Below are 21,352 nucleotides of genomic sequence, written 5' to 3'. Positions count from 1 at the left end.
TCTTTCAGATGTCCCCAAGAGTTTTACAGCTTTCATAGCGTTATGCACAGCATACAGATTCCTTCCATTTGACCTACGTGCCTATCAAAAAAAGGACCTAACCAGAATGAGATTAGGACATTTCACAGTCTGCCAGGTAATAAGTAATATAAATATTGACAATCAAAAAATCAACTGTGAACAGGTCCTTCTGTGGATATCTCTTTTATACACAGTGATTAGCTCTCCAGTTAATTTCTCACATTCATGAATTACTGGTTTCTACTATACTGTAGTAATTTTATGGTACTATGAGTTGCCAATTTTAACTGAGTTGTCCCATTATAAACCCGTTTAGGAAAAGGGGCAGGCAAACCTAAGTATTAAGCGCAGTAACTGGGATGTCAAGTCAGACTTGAATGTATAATCAAATCTCACCTTGCAGTTTTCCTCTATCCTTTCCGGTTTCGTGGACTTTGGAATAGTGACAATCCCATTCTGAAACACATAATGCTTCTCATCATAAAAATATACATACTTTCAAAGAAAATGATCTCTCTTCCAAACATTTCAAGACATTCCTCATGTCTTCTGAGGTTTTACTTTGATTTCTCAGAGGACACTAACATTTCTAGATGCTATTTTTAATTGCGGTTATATACAATGCATTCAATTCCAACACAGATTATGTGGTTTATGTCAATTTAATACATTATTTCACTGCTTACTACTTCATGTTGAGCGATAGAAATGGAATGATGCCCCATACTGCTTGTAACATTTAGTTTGAAACCATCTGTTTTGTTGGTGGTTCTTTTTATTCCCTACAATTACATTACTTGCAAATTGAAAATCTGCCATGCTTTCTGTACTACATTCCACATTTCCAGTCCAGCACAGTTAGTTCACACAGTATCAGCAGACTGAAGGCAAAAAAGACTTTCTGTCTAAATTCTGGTTTTGAAACTCAAACTATTTGCATTTTCTTCCTGAGAGAGATACATTTTCATTACCACTCTCCCTTACCTGTATACTCCAGCGTATGCAAATCTGTGCTGGAGTTCTGCCATATTTCTTCGCCAGCTGAATGATACTAGGATGAGTAAGTGCTTCACCTTTGGCTAAAGGACAGTAGCCTTCAAAAACAATATCTCTGCTCCTACAATAATCGACCAGCTCTTGAGGCCTTTGGAAAGGGTGGTATTCAACCTTAGATAAATAGAAGTAAATTTTTAGTAATAATCTTGAGAGTACATTTAGTAGAAAACGTCATTGATAAGTGAAAAATCTTTTTTCTGTTGCTTTAAAAATACAACATGAGTGAAATCACTGCTTCTGAGAGACGGAAGTCACCACTTTTAGGAGACACATGAAGGGTATTAGTTGACAAGCATTTTCCCATTAACTGGCACAATAGTTTACTAAGTGTTTTTATGCTTCCCCCAGATATAAGGTGCACAGAACAGTTGTCCGCCCTACCTGCAGTTGGTCTTGCACTCTGGTTCTGCTCTGTGTCTGAGAAATACATGCAAATGCATAGTGGAATTCAACATCAGGCCGTTTTTATTGGTGATTTTAGACCACCTTCTTGTCCCCAAATTGACTTCCTATTTCTTCACTAATGATCACTGAATTGCACAGGCAGGGGGAGGGGGCTGGGCATGGACTGGGTTTGCAAAAGACCAACCAGAACAATTTGCTTGTGATAAGGGACTGACCTCAGGAGCAAAGCCTGTTGGCATGGATTGTACATGGAAAAATCTTGTATTCTGTGTGTGCTGTCACCAAGAGCTTGTGCAGGGAAGTAGTCACGCTGTGGAGGAATGAAGTATGAAGGAAACCTTTTGTAAGAAGGAAGATCACGAACTGCCAAGAACCACTTAAAAAGAGGAAAAGTAACAAGCTACAAAGACATAGTTGTTGGAAGCAAAAGAAAACAGAAGTTATTGGAAAACATCTCAGGAAGAGCCATGTATTCTGGCATGGAGCAAAAACCAAAATTCCTTAACGTGTTATTTAAATATTTCAGTTTCTGTGTTGTCAGAAGCACAATTCCTCTGCATTCAGATGAAAACGTGTAGTGTTTTCTCTTATAAAATACATAAGCATGTGATACTGTTTTGCAAGTGTGTCACCACTGTCTCAGTGATCCAACTCTTGTGCATTCTGAAGGAAAATCCTCTTCTGAAAAATTACCTCAGCACATGGAATCTGGAAAATGCCTTGTGCCACAAAGAGGACAAATGAACATTTCCTGTTTCTCATCTTTAGGACATGTTGTCTTTTCAGACAACAATAGTCAGGAACAATAGGCTGGCAGTCATTCAACGTGCACTAAGAAAAAAAAGTGCCCCTGCAAGGCTGGGCTGAGTCAGCCTAAAGCTGCTCTGATCTAAATTACTAGGTGGACTGGGGAACAAGGTTCAAGCAGCAGACATCCATGTCTTCACCCTTTGATGTTTCTTGACCTTTGGGTAGCCTTTGTATTTCATGTTGAGATGTGTAATGCCAGTGTTAAGATCATGCAATTATTTGCACCTGAGCTGACTAGAAACTATTCTCATTGCATTTATGCAAGACTATGGAGGGGAGGAAAGAACAAGCAGGGTGTATTACTCGATTATTACAATAGTAATCAACAATGTTGATATATGTTCTTTGCATTAAGTGTAACAAATAACATAGCCTAGAAAATACTAAGTAAAGAATGATGAATTTAGGATCAAATGCTGAAAAATCTGCAGTACCCCTTATGGCATCAGGCAACTTATTCAGCATTTATTGTTTATATGACTGCAAGCAGAATTTACCTGCTGGTCTAATAAGATTCACAGGCAGCACTGTTCAAAGTTACACCTGAAGTGTTTAAAGCAAGAACAGTGTGTTGACAATTCACCTTCCTGCTTCCCAAGCAGAATCACACATCACTTCATGCCTTTCACTGAACCAAGAGACTCCCAAAGTTTTTGTACTCATTTTTTGGTTATGTGTTGGTAGCAGACAGTTTTTCTTCTTACCTATATTGCTAAAATAATCAAACACATCGAATAAAAAAAAAAAAAAAAAAAAGCACTTATTTTTCTAGTGAAAACTGTCTGGAAGGTTCTAGCAGCATCTGAATGCAAGGGACTAGTACGCTGGGCTAGAAGAGGCATAGACAGGGTCAGTGGCCAGCATGTGCTTCCCCTCAAAATAATAACTCCTGCTTCCTGACTTGCCCCACCCTTGCTATTTTAGCCACCAAACTTTTCCCAGGCGAGGGCTGTATGTCATATGGATGGAGCAGCCTGAGAAGAAGGGCTTGAGGGTGCTGGGTGAGGAGAAGCTGCCATGATCCAGCTTCAGTGGGTCCAGCTTCAGTGGGTGCTTGAGCCCAGAACTCCCCCGTGTGCTGGGCTGCACCCCCAGAGCATAAGCAGCAGCTCAGGGAGGAGATCCTGCTCCTCTGCTGCACTCTGGAGAGACTACCCTGCAGTCCTGGTCCAGCCCTGGGGCAGGAGCACAAGAGGGATGCAGAGCTGCTGGAGTGAGTTCAGGGGAGGCCATGGAGATGCTGCAAGGGCTGGAGCAGCTCTGCTCTGGAGCCAGGCTGAGAGAGCTGGGCTGGGTCAGCCTGGAGAAGAGAAGGCTCCTGAAGGGGAGACCTCAGAGCAGCTCCAGTGCCTAAAGGGGCTCCAGGAAACCTGGAGAGGGGCTTTGGACAAGGGCCTGTAGGGACAGGACAAGGAGAATGGCTTTAACCTGCCAGAGGGGAGACTGAGATGAGCTCTTAGGCAGAAGCTCTTCCCTGTGAGGGTGCTGAGGTGCTGGCACAGGGTGCCCAAAGAAGCTGTGGCTGCCCCATCCCTGCAGTGCTCAAGGCCAGGTTGGACACAGGGGCTTGGAGCAACCTGCTCTAGTGGAAGGGGTTCCTGCCCATGGCAGGGGGTTGGAACTGGATGAGTTATAAGGTCCCTTCAACACAAACCCATCTGGGATTCTATGATCCATATGGTGGTAGAGAAGATCTTGATCTTTCCTGGTGCTCTACCCTGAGTGATCTGTGCATAAAAACTGGCATTTCCTTAATCAAACAGTTTGCAGTTTACATCACAGACCTCTTTACAGCTGCTACTTGGTCAGCCAGAGGAGGACTCCAAGCACTGTCTTTTATCATTGTCATGCGCAATGGGGAAAAGCTGAGCCAAATAACAATCCTGACACATCGATCTAGAAAGTCATACCTTGCAAGGTGGTCTACCAAATCCTTACTCTTTCTACCCTGCTGTGGGTTCTTTTCACCTGGTAAGGTTTCCCTTCATCTGGACTTCAGTCAGTTTCTCAATGGGAATGCAGCCTTACAATGATTTCTCTTCATAAAACTAAAACATAAGCCTAGATGCACCAGAGAGGAACAGTTCAGGTGGGCTTATGTACGAAGGGGTTGTTTCCTAATGCCTCAAAATACTGAAATACATTTCTACCTTGTACAAATTTACATAACAAAGCTCAGTATTTATGGTAATATTAACAACATTACTAAATCTCTTAGAGGTCCTTAAACAGTAATGTGCATTTCTATAAGAGTAGAAACACATAGAATTTGGAGAGGAACAGTTTGGTTTCAGTGTGTCACTTTATTAAATGAAATATATATATTAATTAAATGCTTATTTATTTTTTCCTCTATGAAACAGGCATAAGAGCCTTCAAAGAGACTTCAAATTCAAAGCCTTCCTTAAGCATAAATCCAAGCTTACTACTACCAAGACAATGACAAACTCTGGAATACAAACCTCTAACTTCTGTGGTATCGGTTTCATTCTACATGATGCTAGAATAAAATAGTTTTCATAATTTTTACACAGCCTTTAGCATTATTTTTAATAGTGGACTGTAATATTAAAAGATGCTTACTTACTACTAAATACATTCACAAATACTATATTCTTGAAAAGAAAGGTCATTCCTACTGCTTTAAAATCCTTGAGAATACGAAGGGAGGCAGCACATACAACTTGGTTTCTCAAACAGAAGCGTTGCTCCCTACCTGGTTTGCAGAGACTCTTGAAGTCTAATAAAGAGCCTCCTTTCTCCTGCCTTCCTGCTTCCTCCTCTTCACAGAAAAACCTTCCAATTTTAACATCACACAAACTGTTGGGATTGTTAAGAACACTCTGAATTCCTTATCCGACTTTAACACAGCTAAGAGAGAAGTGATTTTCCTCCACTTGTTCCTTAAATATTTAGATTTTGTATGCAATGATCATTTGCAAATGGTTTGCATTTAGAAATAAGTTCATTGAAACAGTAGGCTGGTTCAGGCATAAATACAGCAAAGATCTTTTGTGTTATAAATTCCAGACAGTGAAATAAGAATTCTGCATAGCACATCTATTCCCAATTTAAATTTAGGAATTTGTTAGTTATTTGCTAATCTGTAAGGAATCTCACCATCAGACTCAGCAACCCTCCACACTAGGCAACAAACACAATAAATACTCTTTTGAGGATAACCTGAATGATGGTTTATAAGATTCCTGTAACTTGAAAAAGTGTAAGCTAAAGCTGTAATAAACCCGTTCAAAGTAGAGCACTTTGCATAGATAGTTCACTGCTGTTGCCTTGGTTTGAATTTGGAACAGTGCTCTACATCACCGTAAAGAAACAACTGTCTGAATACAGCAGAAGCACCCTTGTAGCCCCCTGTATTGCTGTGGTTAGGAATTTTGGTCTCTTCTTTTTCAGCCCCAGAAAAAGAGATGCTATCAAGTAGCTACAAGAAACAACAGTTCTCCATAAACAGGACCGGCACAGTAAGACTGGTGACATTTTGACACTGTGGGTAAGAGGAAATTTCAAAACAAATCCAAGATCACATTTCTTTTACTTGCAGTGATTTAACTGGACAACAAAAGGCTTTCTCATTCAATACATAGGAACAAGTTATGTCAGACCCTGTGGGGCTTTGAAGATGTCTATTTCTGAAAAGGAGATCCAACTGAATCTCGGCAAAGTCACCAATTCTTAAACAGTCACAGAAATCATGGAATCCCAGACTGGTCTGGGTTGGAAAGGACCTTAAAGCTCATCCAGTTCCAACTCCCTGCCACAGGCAGCGACACCTTCCACAAGAGCAGGTTGCTCCAAGCCCCTGTGTCCAGCCTGGCCTTGAACACTGCCAGGGCTGGGGCAGCCACAGCTTCTCTGGGCACCCTGTGCCAGCGCCTCAGCACCCTCACAGGGAAGAGCTTCTGCCTTAGATCTAACCTGAACTTCCCCTGTTTCAGTGTGAACCCATCACCCCTTGTCCTGTCACTGCAGCATCTCCATCATCCTTGTATCCCCCTTCAGACACTGGAAGCTGCTCTGAGGTCATCAGCCTGCTCATTTCAATGGCTTCTTTTAAATAATTAATTATTTTATATGGGTTTACATTAATTTAACATCACTCATAATTGTCCTTTTGTAACCATTAGTGTAGTGGACAGCAAGCATCGGAGATATTAGGTTCCAACAGCCTCTGAGCAAGTTTTTTGTGGCCGTTGATGACATTCCCGACAAACAGCTGCCAGAAATCCTCACCATGTGTATAAAGGGCAAAAGTATCCATTCCAGTTCCCAGTTCTGGGTTAGCATTAACAGCACTTTCACTGGCAGGAGGTGCTAGTAAACGGAGCATGAACTTCCAGCACAGCTGTGGGCAGAAAACTGCAATAAGGGAAGAGTTGGCAGTGTCCTGGAAGTCTGCTGGTACGGAGGTGGCATTTTTTATCTGCCTAGGGCCGCAAAAACCATTTGCCAGGGCTCTTGCAGTACCTCAATGAGGAGTTCACTGAATTTAAAATCTTTATCTTGAAATACGAATATGAAATAAAGGGAAAGAAGGGGAAACAGCACCCTAGCATGGATATGTAATCACCTGTGGCTTTTCCTGCTGTTTGGAGTAATTATAGATAGTATTTGAACACAGGCTCTCCAAAACTTTGTTAACTTTGGAGATGCTAAGTGTTCAGTGTTCCCTGAATTGCGTTTCTAAACTGTTTTATCATCAAAAACTGGCACACAGACCATTTGTTTGTGCCTCAAAATGAACCACATCCAAGTAGCCTGGGAGAAACTGGGGAAAAGAAAGGAAGAAGGACTTCCCCCTCCTGCCCCTCCTTCAGGTCATGTTCCTAAATGGTTTTCAATATGCATACAGAAAAGAAAGAGAAGAAATTGTATGACTAAGGCTAGTTTGGGTGTAGTCTTTCAGGCACAGGCGTGGGGATGAGATTATTAACCAAAAAAGCCAAAACAAAACCCCAAACCCCAAATACTTGACGTATATTTAACCACTCACCTGATTAACATGTGGAGTAATCACACAGTCTTCCTTTAGTTGCTCAAGATGACTGATAAGAAAGTTGCTTACACCAATTGATCTACACAAACCTATTGAGAAACAGAACAAGAAAAAAGTTTTGGGACAATTCTAACTAGTTGGGAGCACGAGCTGAAAAATACCACTTTCAAGAGACAAAATGACTGTATACATCATGTCTGTATTGCAGAACACCGCAACGAAATTCAGACTGCCACCACCGAAATCTAGTTTGACAGTGTTATCTGAAAGCATGGTTCCCTCACAGTCACACTAGGAAATTGTTTTATAATCTAAACACACTGGGAACTCCCCAGTGTATAAAAACTCCAGCTAAATTCTGGGAAAGGCTAGTGTAGTGTAAGCAGAGAACAATTGGACTCCACCAGAATGAAAAGAAGGAAATGGTGTTCTGAGCGGCCTGCCAAAACTAAAGTGGAACATTTGCTGAAGTCCAATAAGGTGTGAGCAACACAACCCAAGGACATGCAGCTCAAATAAACCATGTAGCACTGCTTTTATTTCTATTAGATCATTATGAGATGCCACATAAATTGAAGTTTTTATACTGAGTTTAAGTGAGAATTATCAAACAAGATCAAAAAAGCTTAAAAATGCAGCTAGGTTCCTCAGCTCCTGTTGACATGCAAATAAAGTTGAAAAGCACATAGATGATAGGAAGGTTATTTTTTTACCATAAGCCAAAAGTGTGCATGCATGTGTATAAATCAAGTACTGACAGTCCTGAAATCGGATGTCTCCCTTCAAACCTCAGATACAAGAAAGCACAACTCCCAGCACTGTCCTGCCACCACACCTCAACCTTGACTCAGCTTTGGGAGTTTGATCCTTCTTCTGTGCTAAACACACGAGTAGAGAAAGCAACTGTGGTCAGGCTAGCGGGAGTCTTAGGCTATGGATGCTGTGGACTGTGAATCAAACTCATTTCTTCAGTATATGAATTTTGTCTTGATTGATTTGATGTGTATTTCAATGTGTAACTGCAAATAGAAAGTCTTGTCTCACTGTTGTTAATCCAGTAGTTGTGCCAGCCAATTCAATATGATGTATATGCATATGTCCATCTATATACATGTATACAAATATATATAGCAAAAAAAGAAAGGAATTAAGCCAAAGGTTATAATGTTTTTTTTTTTTTTCAGAGATAAAAAAAAAAAGCCTCATTGGGCAATTTCAGCCATTTTATGTCAAAGGAATGATTTCTGGACTGAAATTGCCCTTACTCCACAGTTAGAATCACCACTTTCCTGAGGTCAGTTGGGAACTATGTGGAGCTGCCTTGATTTGAGTCCAGAATACAGATGCATAATAAAAAGGACTTATTAATGCAACTGAGACACGTGAATACACTAAAGGGAAGAACCTCAACTGAAACGAAAGCTAAAGAAAATCTAACCATGTACTCCTTCCTAAAATACATATGGTTTACGCATAAAAAAAAAATAACTCCCAAGAAGACTTTGCATATAAAGAACTGAGATATAAGATTAGAAAGTATCTTGAATTTCCAGGTTAGACTTACCTGGACAAAACAAAGACATTAAATTTTTCTAGTCTTCCATGAAATTCTGGGAGAGAAGTTACAGTTTATTGCTAAGCACTGACAGGAGGCTGAGAACATTGGGGCTAGTCAGCCTGGAGAAGAGAAGCTGTGTGGAGACCTCAGAGCAGCTCCCAGTGTCTGAAGGGGGCCACAAGGATGCTGGAGAGGGACTCTTCATCAGGGACTGTAGCGATAGGACAAGGGGTGATGGGTTCAAACTGAATCAGGGGAAGTTCAGGTTAGATCTAAGGCAGAAGCTCTTCCCTGTGAGGGTGCTGAGGCACTGGCACAGGGTGCCCAGAGAAGCTGTGGCTGCCCCATCCCTGGCAGTGTTCAAGGCCAGACGGATGCCGCCTGGAGCAACCTGCTCTAGTGTGAGGTGTCCCTGCCCGTGGCAGGGGGTTGGAACTGGATGATCTTAACGTTCTTTCCAACCCAATCCAAGCTGGGTTTCTATTAAAATAAATAAATAAATCAAGTTTTGCACCAGAAAAGGCACTAACCACAGAAATACTGGCAATGTGACTGTGAGCTTGCTTTCACATATTTTAGAAACACAAGCAGATAAGCTGCACAGCAGCAAAATCTGCACACATACTATCACTTTTCAATATGGTTTCTTTGGTAGAATACAAACAGATAAAAAAATACATTAGCAACTCAAATGCTAGACAGCTTTTCCTTACAGAAACAATCATTGTTCACAATGTAGAACATAATTAGGTTATAACCTGCACTATAGTGATTTGCATAATTTGTGTGTAATCTGCCAGAAGGAGCAAAACCTCAGCTTTTGCCTTCTACTTACAAACAACCCCAGAGTGTCGACACTAATATATCATTTATGCCAAAGAAGTCAGAAAAACACTTGCATTTTTAACACAATGGCGAACCAAAATATTATACTCCATTGTTGAACGCTAAGCACTTACAAAACCCATGCTGTTACTGCCCTGGAAGAATGAAGCTTTTATTTCCGGCTGAAATAAAACAAAACTCAAATCACAGACATGAAATATAAAAGGGATTATGAAACTTGTCCATTTTCACAGAAACTTTCCTTCTTTTTTTCCCTTACAGTACACTCTAAGCTGTTTTGCTTCTAGCCTACTTCTCACAGGAGATTTGGAAGTCTCTTCCATAGTCACATTGCATTCACTGATAATAAGTTTTTCATTCGATTTCCCATCAAGAAATTTCAGGTCAGTTATGTTTTGTATTCAAAGCCATACAAGTAGCTTCTACTAAAATCAGTACTCTGGGCACTCCTTTGTTTAGAGTGATGTCACACAAAGAAAGGTGAAGGAATACAATTAAAACATTCCATTTTCATTAAATCCACATATTTCATTTTGTTCAAGTTAGAACTCTTCATTTTAACTCCACTGCTTTCTTTTTTAGCTACAGTATAACAGATGAAAGTCAGTGTTTTGGCTTTGGTATTCAATTACAATATAAAATACAATAAATATGAAAACAATTGCACAGCCTGACTGTATTTAAAATATTTTATTTCAATGCATTCAATTCACGAATTCAAAACACTGGAATTTCCTGAAAAAATAGAGTTGAAATTGCAATGAACAATCAATGGATTCTACTTGAGAGAACTGCTTTCATTTGCTGGATGCTCTGCATGACCAAATCTGGGAAGGCTGCCTTAAAGCATGAGATTATAGAGAATTATTCCCACATTTACATCTGACAGATTAATTCCTAAAAGTGAAGAATTAGAAAATGATGGATAAGAAAATGAAGGTCTAGGAAGCTTCTGGTCTGACAGACCAACCCTTGTAACTATGGAGATCAAGCAAGATCCATGAAATGATCACACCAGCAGTAGAAATAAAATTGCATATGGAGAGATTTGTGTAAAATGGTCCTGACTCACCACCTTGAAACCACTCAGGGGGGAGGGGAGATGCACACTACCTTACATTGTCTCTCTTGTGAAGCTCTGACAGAGGCAGGGTCCTCAGAGTTTGTACAACACATCTCAAAACCACCAGAATGCTCTTGAAAAGGAGGGAAGAACACCCCCATTTCCAATTTAATACCTGTTCAGTGTGCTTAAAAGCCCCATTTCACACAATTCAGGCACAAGCCATGCTGCGCTAGCAGGTGGTTGAAGTCTATAATTCTTTTTAACTTAACCAGTTTGACTAGTTCTGAAGTCCACGTTTTCTGAGCTAAGTTTGCAGTGTGCTAGCTGCAAGCCTGGAGAAAGTACACTTAAAATACACATTTGTACTGCTTCATCTGCAATGTCACAGAGCTTCAACCCAAGGAGAGAAAGCATCTTCCTTATCTGCTTGAGGAAATGAGTGGTTTGGCCCCTGTGACAAAGATGTTGCAGTTCCCCAGCAGTTCCCAAAGCTTACTGATGCTTTGTCTTCCTCCTTGCAACTCTGCCTTTGCATGCTTGGAGCAAAAATTGGCAACGATGCTTATGTTATGCATGCTAAAAACTGACTGACCACAATGGTGGAATGGAAATTTTCATCCAGCTTTGACAAACTATTGTGAAGCTCTGCAAGACACATCTGAAAACATGTTGGCAAAAGAATGGTTGATTATAGTGGGGGAAAAAAATAGCACCTCTTCTATTCTACACATAAAAATCTTGGCCTCCATCACGATATTCACCACACTGTATTATTCCCAGCTGCTGTGAAGTAACACATCATGCTAAGGGACTGGTTTGTAATATAGCTGTGTATTCAGCTTAAAGCATTTTTATGGCAAGCTAAAGAATGATTGGGTATTTTTTCCTTTACTTAGAATAATATCAAATTATGCAAGTTTGATAGGCACTGGCTGGTCTTGCAGAAACAAAAAAGCATAAATATACTGTCTTGGCACTACAACATTGTTTTAGTACAATAGCAAGCCTTATCTTTCTCTAACACTACTGTGGATTTTTATCAAACTTCTAAATACCTTCTGGAACATTAAATGGACAAAGTTCAGATCAAAAAGGGGTTCTTTTACAATGACAACACTGGATACTGGGTTTGTGAAGCCCATTTTCCTCCCCCTCCCCACTGCTCTACCTGAGTCAGAGCAAGGGAGAAGTCTCACGTCCAGCGAACAGTGCCTATTCTGTAAGATCTTCTATTCAGGCTACAGAATAAAAACACAGACGGATCCACTTCTCACAAGAGGTCAACTGCAGTAACTGTGTCTTTATTCAAGGAGGTTACACAGGCTGGTAAGGTCCATATTCTCTCTGATACACTAAAATTGTCTCCATGGGTAAGCAGTATTACTCAGAGAAGCCATACAAGATTTGATTTCATCACAGCTTGCTATATCAAAGCTGTAGGCTGAGTGTGCCCCACATGAAGACTGCAAGCCAAAGCCTTGACAAAATAAAGCAGCTGACTCTTAGACAGAACCAATAAAGAATTAAGTTCTAAATCTATGAAATAACACTTGCACCCTTGTCACAGACTGAAAAACATTGATACCAAAAAGGTAAAGTGTCCTTAAAAAGAGACACAGGAAGTCTGTGGCAAAACTGAAAATACGCAAAACACAAAAATCATGTTTCTGTCCCCAAAGGATTTCTTCTTCTCTGATTCATTACCACGGTACAGGTGCTCATCTGCCCTAAAATTACTTTCCTGCTATCACAATTCCATTATCATTACTCCTGCTAGAGATCACCTGTGAACCATGATGAACTGTGAGGACCACAAAAGAGGAGGCATAGTCTTCTGAACTAGGGTGCTTTTTGACTTCTGTATCAGAGAGGACGATGACTCCCAACTGATACGAGGTACAGCAACCTGCCTGATGTCAATAAGCAATACTGATTGACAATAGCTGAGTAGCTAGGGCTTAAATTCAACATGTACAAACCAGAAAAATTACGCTTTTCCCCCAAATTATGTACATTATTTATTGAAACAAAGAGTGATTTGGGACAGGGACTTTCCTTTGAAATGTATTTCAACATTCCCTTCTCCCCAAGAGTTCTTGTGTTCACACCAGGACCTCTAGGCACTTCTGTGTGCCTACCTAATCATTTGCTTTAAGGAAGCTAAGCAAAAAGATTTATCTACATTTTTGACAAAAAGGATTCACTTCCTAGTAGAAAAAGCACAAATAACATACCGTAATAAATCACAAAACAAAGAAGTCTGAGGGCTTATTTTTGCACTTGGAGTTACCCGTAAAGTCCTTAAAATTAAGAGTAAAAGAAAGAGCAAAACATAACAAATGAGGTTAATCCAAGCTTAGATTTGTTCCCCTTTTTATGTCTGCACCAAAATGACTTACTGCATGGCAATTTCTTATTCTTAAATAAGACAGTGAACATTATGAAGACTTCTTTATGATCTTTAGCTTAGAGATGTGTAACATTTTTTTTCCTGCATGCATCCTAATCGCTGTCTGATCTGACCAACAGGGTGTGGTGCCACCAACATCCTCACCAACTGCAATACCTTCAGCCCATGAAAACATCTCTGAACTGTGTTTCTGTTCATAAGAAGCCCAAGAGACTTCATCTCTACAAAGAGAGAATACTACAGACAATGTGAAAAACAGACTTATGTTGCTAGGAAAATTAGTTACTTGCTTTTACTTATTAAAACTTTATATGAACACACATTCACATAGGACATACGCTGGACTTCTACCAGCCTAAAGCCTCTGAAGGCATTTTGTGGAGCTGTAACACTAATGTTTGTGTTCATCATTTGACAATATGAGCATAGATTTAAAGTATTTTTTCAGCAGAATAAAAGCAGAATGTGTCTTCCAGAATGGATGTACTAGAAACTTGTGCCACCTACTTAAAAGCTGTATTTGGCTTCCTGAACCCTCACTCATACTTTAAAGAACTGATAGAAAAAGGAGGAAGAAAAGATGATGACTGAACTGATCTATGCCCAAAGATGAAAAGGATAATAACATTGTAAAGGTTGATTAGATTTCTTCTCTCACTTGGAATGAGGAAAAGCATAACTTTTTTCCAAGAACATGGTGACATGGCTTCAAATACTAGGCTAAAGAATTTCTGTTACTTTATGGGTCTGGTCAAAACATACAAAAAGACTATTAAACTAACATATTAATAGAATAATTGTATTTATTTTGAAGAGCATTTCTCCATGTTTACTAAAATCCTTAATGTTAAGACATTAAGGCATTTCTGACACAAGCAGCACTATTCCATGTAAGCATAAACTGCACTGCTTACACTAAAAAGATAAGCAAGATATTCTACTCTCAGTACAACAGCCATGAGCCCCAGTGGGATCTGAACTCAGAACTACCACCACTTCGCCACTCTTGCCAACTGCAAGCAAAAATTGGCCAAAGGCCCTCATTCTTCCCAGCATTTTGAGATAGAAGGACAAGTAATCATGTGCATGTGTGTGTATGGAAAGCTTGCCGAGATGATGGGCTAGCCACAATGCCAAAATCAAGGTCATTTAAGATGCTGCATATGGAAAGGATCATTTTGCTAGGAACAGACCAATTACCAGGAGCATATATAATGACTATTCATGATGTCAAAGCAGCTTGCCACACTGCTTTCATCTGCCAGGAGACAAATGCCTATCCTGGAATGTTGCAGCTGTCAAGGGAATATATGACTCAATGTATGTATCTTGGAAAGGGTTCTGTAGGCAGTCTGGGCTCTGTCTTGAGGTATTGGAGGGGATAATTTCACAAAATGATAACATATGAGACCACAAAACTTCCAACCATAGCCTTGATATTACAAGAATCCTAGTTGACTTCAGCTGTTACAAGAGAACGAACCAGTTATTATATACAAATGTCTCACTGACCAACATGAAGATTGTTTTTTCTCCCTCTTTTCCTCAGCACTGTTTATTCCGTAACTCTTTAGAGGAAAATGTGCATGCAGGCTGCTGAACACACGCATCTAGAATCCTCTGCCCCCCACCACTTCAATACACATGGAGGCTTCTTTGCTCTGAGACCTTAAGACAGATGGAAACATATCAATGGAGTCACCGGGCTCCTGTGACCATTAAGCTGGACCAGATTAACAAGTCGCACAGGATGCAATTAAAACAACAACAACCAATCAAAGCCAAACAAATAATCCAAATCCTACATTCAGCATTTAAAGAAACTAATTCTTGAAATTGTAACGCTGTCCTCAGCTAGTAGAAACCTGCTGAACAGTAAGAACTTCCTGCTATGACTCGACATACCAGCTAGGTTGATCAGAAGTCACCCAGCATTTGTAAATAGGAGTCCTTAGTGCAGGTAGTGCCTCTACCCTGTTATGTCAGGTACACAAAACAATTCTGTAAAAAGTAAAGACAAGAATAATTCTCCTCCCCCATTCACTTGCTCCTAACTCTGCAGTGACTGATCAGTGGCAATTGCTGCAGTTCCTCATGAGCTTTTCCATTGGAAAACCTTCCAATCACTTGGGCTGGCTGCTGAGGCCAGATGCAGAATTCCGGTCCTGAGCTACCGCAACAGATGGCACAATTCTCTCTGGAAGCAAGGTCAGGCATAAATGCATGCAAATCCCAGGGTCTGAAGACTTACGGAACACAACAGACTGTGAGACAAAATAGAAGTCTCTGCACTGAATCCTTTCTTAACCAGCATATGAGTATCTCATGAATCAAGCAGTGTTTAAATTCATTAGCTCAATGAATAATGTTCTATTATACTTTCTGTGAGATTTGGGCAAATTTATATAGAATTTATAAGTTTTGGTTCATGTTATGGAATGATACAATTGCTATGGGCTTGTATATCTATATCTACCTTTGCTGACCAGGACTGTATGACATTTCTCTGGAAAGGTATAATGGAAACCAGCAAATGTAATGACTGGGAAAGATGCTGGTACAACTTTTAATAGACTCTAAAAGCATACTAGAAGGATTTAGCCAGGAGAAAATAAAAGATCAGCATGTTTACCTCATCTTTTATTAATCTCTGCTTTATGACTCTATAGCTCAAGGGCAAACCAGAAAGACACAGGACCACGGTCTAGACACAACCCAAAGGGATTAAGACACCTGAAGTGTGTGAAACTTTTGGGGTGTATTATTTATTTTAACACAGATAATAAATGCATTCTGCCACAGTGTTACAGTAAAGGACAAGAGTGCAAAAACAAAGAAAGAAACTCCCACAAACCAAACAACAAAAAAACCCCAGGACTGCAAACAGGACCCAACGGCTACCTGAACCAATGTCAAGTTCAGAGAAGACAAAGAACTCATCTGTTTAGCATAGAACTTACCGTTTTTCCCCCAATAAAGGGGCTTTTTTCCTCAAATAAGGATTCTGACTAAATCCTCTATTTGATTCATACCAAGGCTAACATGTTGCTCACATTACACATGGCAAGTCACATAAAGATATGCAGCAACTGTTCAGTCTTCGGTGGAAAGTCTAGTGGTTAACCATGCAAACAAATTCTTTCCCATTTTCCTCAGGGATCATTGTATTTCCATCTCCAGAGTGGGTAACATCTGTGTGTTATTTCAGTAACACATAGTTACGGTCAGCACATCCAGAGTCTGTATCTCCTAATGCAAAACTGTGAAGGTTAATGTTCTAAGGTACTTGATTCAACCAGACTAATACATTTTTCTTCCCCTGGAGATGATCTAACAGGTAATTTAGACAACCAGAGCTGGAAAACTTAGGCTCAGCTAAATGAATCAGAAGTCTACAGAATGCTTACACTAAGAAAAAGACTGAGGGTAGCAACATGCAGACTGACAAAATCATTGAAGAAATGCAATTGCAGGAAAAATAACTATAACCTGGGATGTCTGTAAGGTGGTGTCACGCATAGGAATAAAAAATCAAAGGAATTTTTTGTCTGCCTGTGAGGCCAGCAATAGTATCTCCAGTGTTGCACTGGAAGATCATTGAATAGCTCAGTCTTTCCCATTAGAAAGATATATAGAGAGAGAAAGTTGTGTAAGACACAGAAGATCACAAACACAGATGAAAAAGCAGAATAAAGGTAATAGAAGTAATAATAGGAGGTGAAAACACAACCTGTTTGCAGCAAATTAGGATCTAGGCACAAATGACATGCACTAACTTAAATACTCATAAAACACTTCTCAGTGGCAGGATTAAGCACCTTGTTGAATAATCCATTCTTGGAACTAAAAGTCACTGATGCTTTGAAGTATGAGGTTGGTGTAGTGTTTCTTTAAAGACTAAATGTTGTAATCCCTTACATAGGCAGAAAACACTTTTTGCAACTTCCCGTATGCTTAATATAAAAAGCAAGAACAACAGACATACCAAAAATCATTTACTTCTGTGTTTCCAGAGGCAGACCAAAAGGAATGGAAGGCTTGAAGCATAAGAGGTTTGTTTAGTGCTCTGATAAAACTGGCAGTGCCACACAACCTGTAATTGCCTTTGTACAACTCTCCTACTATAATCACTGTTTCAGTAACTCTGGGTTAATGCATACACTACTTAAGCCAAGAAATCTTCTCCCTGCCTGGGGAAGGAAGTTATAAAGAGGCAGGTCAACTTTGTCCAAGCATTGCATGACAGGATCTTCTTTTACAAAGCTATTTCTAATACTAGTGCATAGTTCAGGAGCAAAATCCTCCTCTTAAATCTACATGATGAATTTTGATTGGGGCAGCCTATAAACTGAGTCTATAAACTGAAAATAATAACTGAAAACACTGGGGCTGTTCAGCCTGGAGAAGAGAAGCTGCGTGGAGACCTTAGAGCAGCCTCCAGTGTCTGAAGGGGGCTACAAGGATGCTGGAGAGGGACTCTTCATCAGGGACTGTAGCAATAGGACAAGGGGTGATGGGTTCAAACTGAAATGGGAAGTTCAGGTTAGATCTAAGGCAGAAGCTCTTCCCTGTGAGGGTGCTGAGGCACTGGCACAGGGTGCCCAGAGAAGTGATAAATGCTTTATCCCTGGCAGTGCTCAAGGCCAGGTTCGAAAGAGCCTTTGGCAATATGGTTCAGTGTGAGGTGTCCCTGCCCATGGAGGGGGCTGGAACTGGGCAACATTAAAATCCTTTCCAACCGAAACCGTTCCATGATTCTATGAGTCTGTTCTACGAGTTTTGCAGTGCATCAAAAATCAAATAGACCATTACCAGAACTTGAGAGAATACCTCCCTTCTTTGATTTCCTTTTTTCCCAAAAAAAGTTAGTACTAAGAATACTCAGTTGAGTATTTATTTCTCATATAGCCATTTTGTTTTGTTGACCTTTTCTAAAACACAAATGTGTACCACAGTATGTGGCAAATTGGAAAACAGCATCATACAATTAAGAAAAAAAATCTAAAGGAAGCAAAATTTAGCATTATTTATACTTAGAGAAGGCTACTACAAAGATGTTCTAGAGTAGCATACAGATTTCAATGTTATCTGTGGATTTCCTCAAGAAAGGGTGTACACCATCATGGGCAGAATTTGGCAATGTATTATTTACAAGCAACACAAACATATTCAGCTCGCCAAAAAGATCTACATAATTTGCACCCCCAGCTCAACTGAAATACGAACCTCCAGTTCAAATTACATTGTTTAACATCTGTCACTGTGAATTCCCCAATTCTATGAATTCCAAAATGTGCTGTAATTCCTTCTGCTAAAACAGGTTTTCACTATTATATCACCTTTCTCATAGAGCTCCTCCATTGCTCTCCAGGTTTCAGCTCGGACCTCTCGATTGCTTTTACCAGGAACTTGTGCATCAGGCCAGTGTATTAAATAAAGATCTAAAACACAAACAGAACCAGACTACTCATTAGTGTCATAAAACTACAGCAAACCATGTGATACAGCATTTTTCCTTCATAATGGCGTCTAGCATATTAGCATCAGAATAGTTACAATTACCACTCCATGATCATTACTTTATACATCCATTTATTTTTAATCAATGCAATCTACAACATCTCATTAACAACTAAAGGTAGAAGAAGCTGCACATGTGCCACACATTTAGGTCACTGTAATCCAAATTTCATGGTCACATATTCAAGCTTTCAACACATAAGAAGCCCCATTTAAATCAAAGGGATTTTGGTCACTGGAATTAAGGCTGGAATACTGCTGAAGGGCCACAAGTCCTTAAGTTTTATGTAGACAGGCTGAGAACATTGGGGCTGCTTAGCCTGGAGAAGAGAAGCTGCGTGGAGACCTCAGGGCAGCTCCCAATGTCTGAAGGGGGTCAGAAGGATGCTGGAGAGGGACTCTTCATCAGGGCCTGTAGCGACAGGACAGGGGGTAATGGGTTCACACTGAAACAGGGGAAGTTCGGGTTAGATCTAAGGCAGAAGCTCTTCCCTGTGAGGGTGCTGAGGCGCTGGCACAGGGTGCCCAGAGAACTAGTGAATGCTCCTTCCCTGGCAGTGTTTAAGGCCAGGCTGGACAGAGCCTTGGGTGACATGGTCTAGTGTGAGGTAACCCTGCCCATGGCAAGGGGTTAGAACTGGATGATCTTCAGCTCATACAACTGGGACCAGTCTGGGACCCTATGATTCTATGAAGATAAATCTGTTTGGCAGTTCTGTAGGTATTTTATACAAATTCCGCAGTGGGTTCTGGGTTTACTTTCTGAAGAATACTTCTGTTACACATTTCTGTTGGAAATCACAGCACATTTGTTCATGCACCGTTTTTTGCTAAAATTTTTTGCCAGCAGATATTAAGGGAACAAGCTTGTGCTTTACTGCATTTTATCAAATATTAGCACAGCTTCAAACAGAAGCAGTATATACTGCTGATGAACTTATCAAAGCAGCTATCAAAACTGGCTGTCTCCATGTGAGAAAAGACCATCCAAGCATTTCCAACATAAATTAATTTTATATGTATATATAATTTATATTTATATATAATTTATATAGAATAATTTTATAATAAATTTTATAATAAATTGTAAATTGAGACATTTACATCTATTGGAGTCAGAGTTCCAAAACTGATAGGATCTGTAACTCCTTTATAAATCTGCGGACGACCTTAATGAGAAACTTCAGAGCTACTTTGAACAGAATTACATTACTCTCCAAATTGTAACTGCAGACATAACAGGTAACTGCAGGCATCCCAGTCAAAGAGTGCCGCTCTTTGCAGCATAGCTTAGTCTGACAGAAAACAGGAAAAGGAAATAAATGCATGACTGAGATGTACACCGTTGTCTGTCTTTGTGCTCTACAGTATTCATTTTTTGGCATTTCAGACACAGAGTTAAGAACAAAAAGCTAAGCAGTTTTTGTTCTCCGAATGCATCACACCATTCATTCACAGCCCCTCTTTGAGAAAACACAGACCTCTGCCCTATATTTCTTTTATTCACATTTAAGGACTGCACTAATGCTAACAATACCACTGGGCTGCTATTGTAGCTTTCCACCCATCTAAATAAAAATTCACCCCTGGTTTAGGAGGAAAAGAGAACATTAAATTCACTATAATACACCAGCTCCTATTTGGATCCCTCACTGTCATACTGCTAAAAAGAGTATTTTGCTTAGAGTAAGACTTTAATTAGAACAGTACAGAGTTTTGTACAGTAACACACATTACAGGACGTATAAAAAAGAATCATTTTGGATGGTTACCAAAATCATAAGCTTTGCACTTTCTGATATTAATAACCCATTCAATTTTTAAACACAACTGCTCACACAAGAATATATCACTGATCTGTAATGATCTGCAGCATCTGGATTTATGTCACATTAATAGATAATGTTGCTCATTGGTTGCCCTTATATACATAAAATCCTCTCCTAATTTATAAAACAAGTAAAAAACCACAAGCAAACTTCTTCACCACTGAGTTGTAAATAATTACTTCTTTAATTGCTCTGGGGAAAAAAAATGGTATTTATTAAGAATATATACCAATATATGGTATCGGAATAAATACCAAGTTCTGTGGCATTCAGTGAAAACTAATATTGGGATCTTGATTAAAGCATTTGGTAAGGTTATGTGAAAAATCTCAGGATTAGTCCAATTCTGTTGCCAAGAAAGTCTCTTCCAAAATTTCCTCTGACTTACATTAGGCGCAACCCCAAGAATTAGCATCAGGAGTTGCTAACACCAAGTGTTCAATTTGATCCACAGTTATATATGTGCCATTGGCAGTACTTGCTGCACAGAGACTGCCAGGTCTTAATTTAAACTTTTTTGCTTGGATAAAGCAAATGTCATATGTAAGTTATTAGTATATGATGCCTCACATAAAAATGGGAGAATTACATATCTTTAATTGCTGTTTGTTATGTTCTCCAAATCAGACTAATAACAACTGCTTTAACTATGCAAAAACACATCATATAACACCAACAAAAAACAATCATTAACTTCAGTGGAATTTCACCAAAAGCTACTTTTCCAAAAGCCCAAGTATTCAATTAGACATCACAGTATGCAAATGTTCACAGAAATAGCTACATCCTGGATTTCTACAAAGATGCTTTGTACTCA

At 39.7% G+C, this 21,352-nt stretch overlaps 1 protein-coding gene across 5 annotated transcripts in view; it reads right to left on the bottom strand.

Annotated features, from left to right (window-relative positions):
• LOC136009601 (uncharacterized oxidoreductase ZK1290.5-like) overlaps nucleotides 1-21,352 on the bottom strand; it is a 50,528-nt gene that overhangs the window by 8,073 nt on the left and 21,103 nt on the right. For 4 of the 5 annotated variants that reach the window (XM_065669575.1, XM_065669574.1, XM_065669573.1 and 1 more), the window contains exons 3-6: nucleotides 18,526-18,627; nucleotides 7,304-7,395; nucleotides 1,006-1,188; nucleotides 418-477 (exon numbers count right to left, since the gene is read on the bottom strand). In XM_065669575.1, coding sequence (XP_065525647.1) covers nucleotides 418-477; nucleotides 1,006-1,188; nucleotides 7,304-7,395; nucleotides 18,526-18,627 — 437 coding nt within the window. Of the gene's footprint in view, nucleotides 1-417; nucleotides 478-1,005; nucleotides 1,189-1,697; nucleotides 1,793-7,303; nucleotides 7,396-18,525; nucleotides 18,628-21,352 lie in introns of those variants that run through there. The other variant, XM_065669576.1, reaches the window with a different exon arrangement.

The sequence above is a fragment of the Lathamus discolor genome, chromosome 3 (genome assembly GCF_037157495.1).
Source record: "Lathamus discolor isolate bLatDis1 chromosome 3, bLatDis1.hap1, whole genome shotgun sequence".
Lineage (NCBI taxonomy): Eukaryota > Metazoa > Chordata > Aves > Psittaciformes > Psittacidae > Lathamus > Lathamus discolor.
This window is presented reverse-complemented; position numbering and strand designations above follow the sequence as displayed.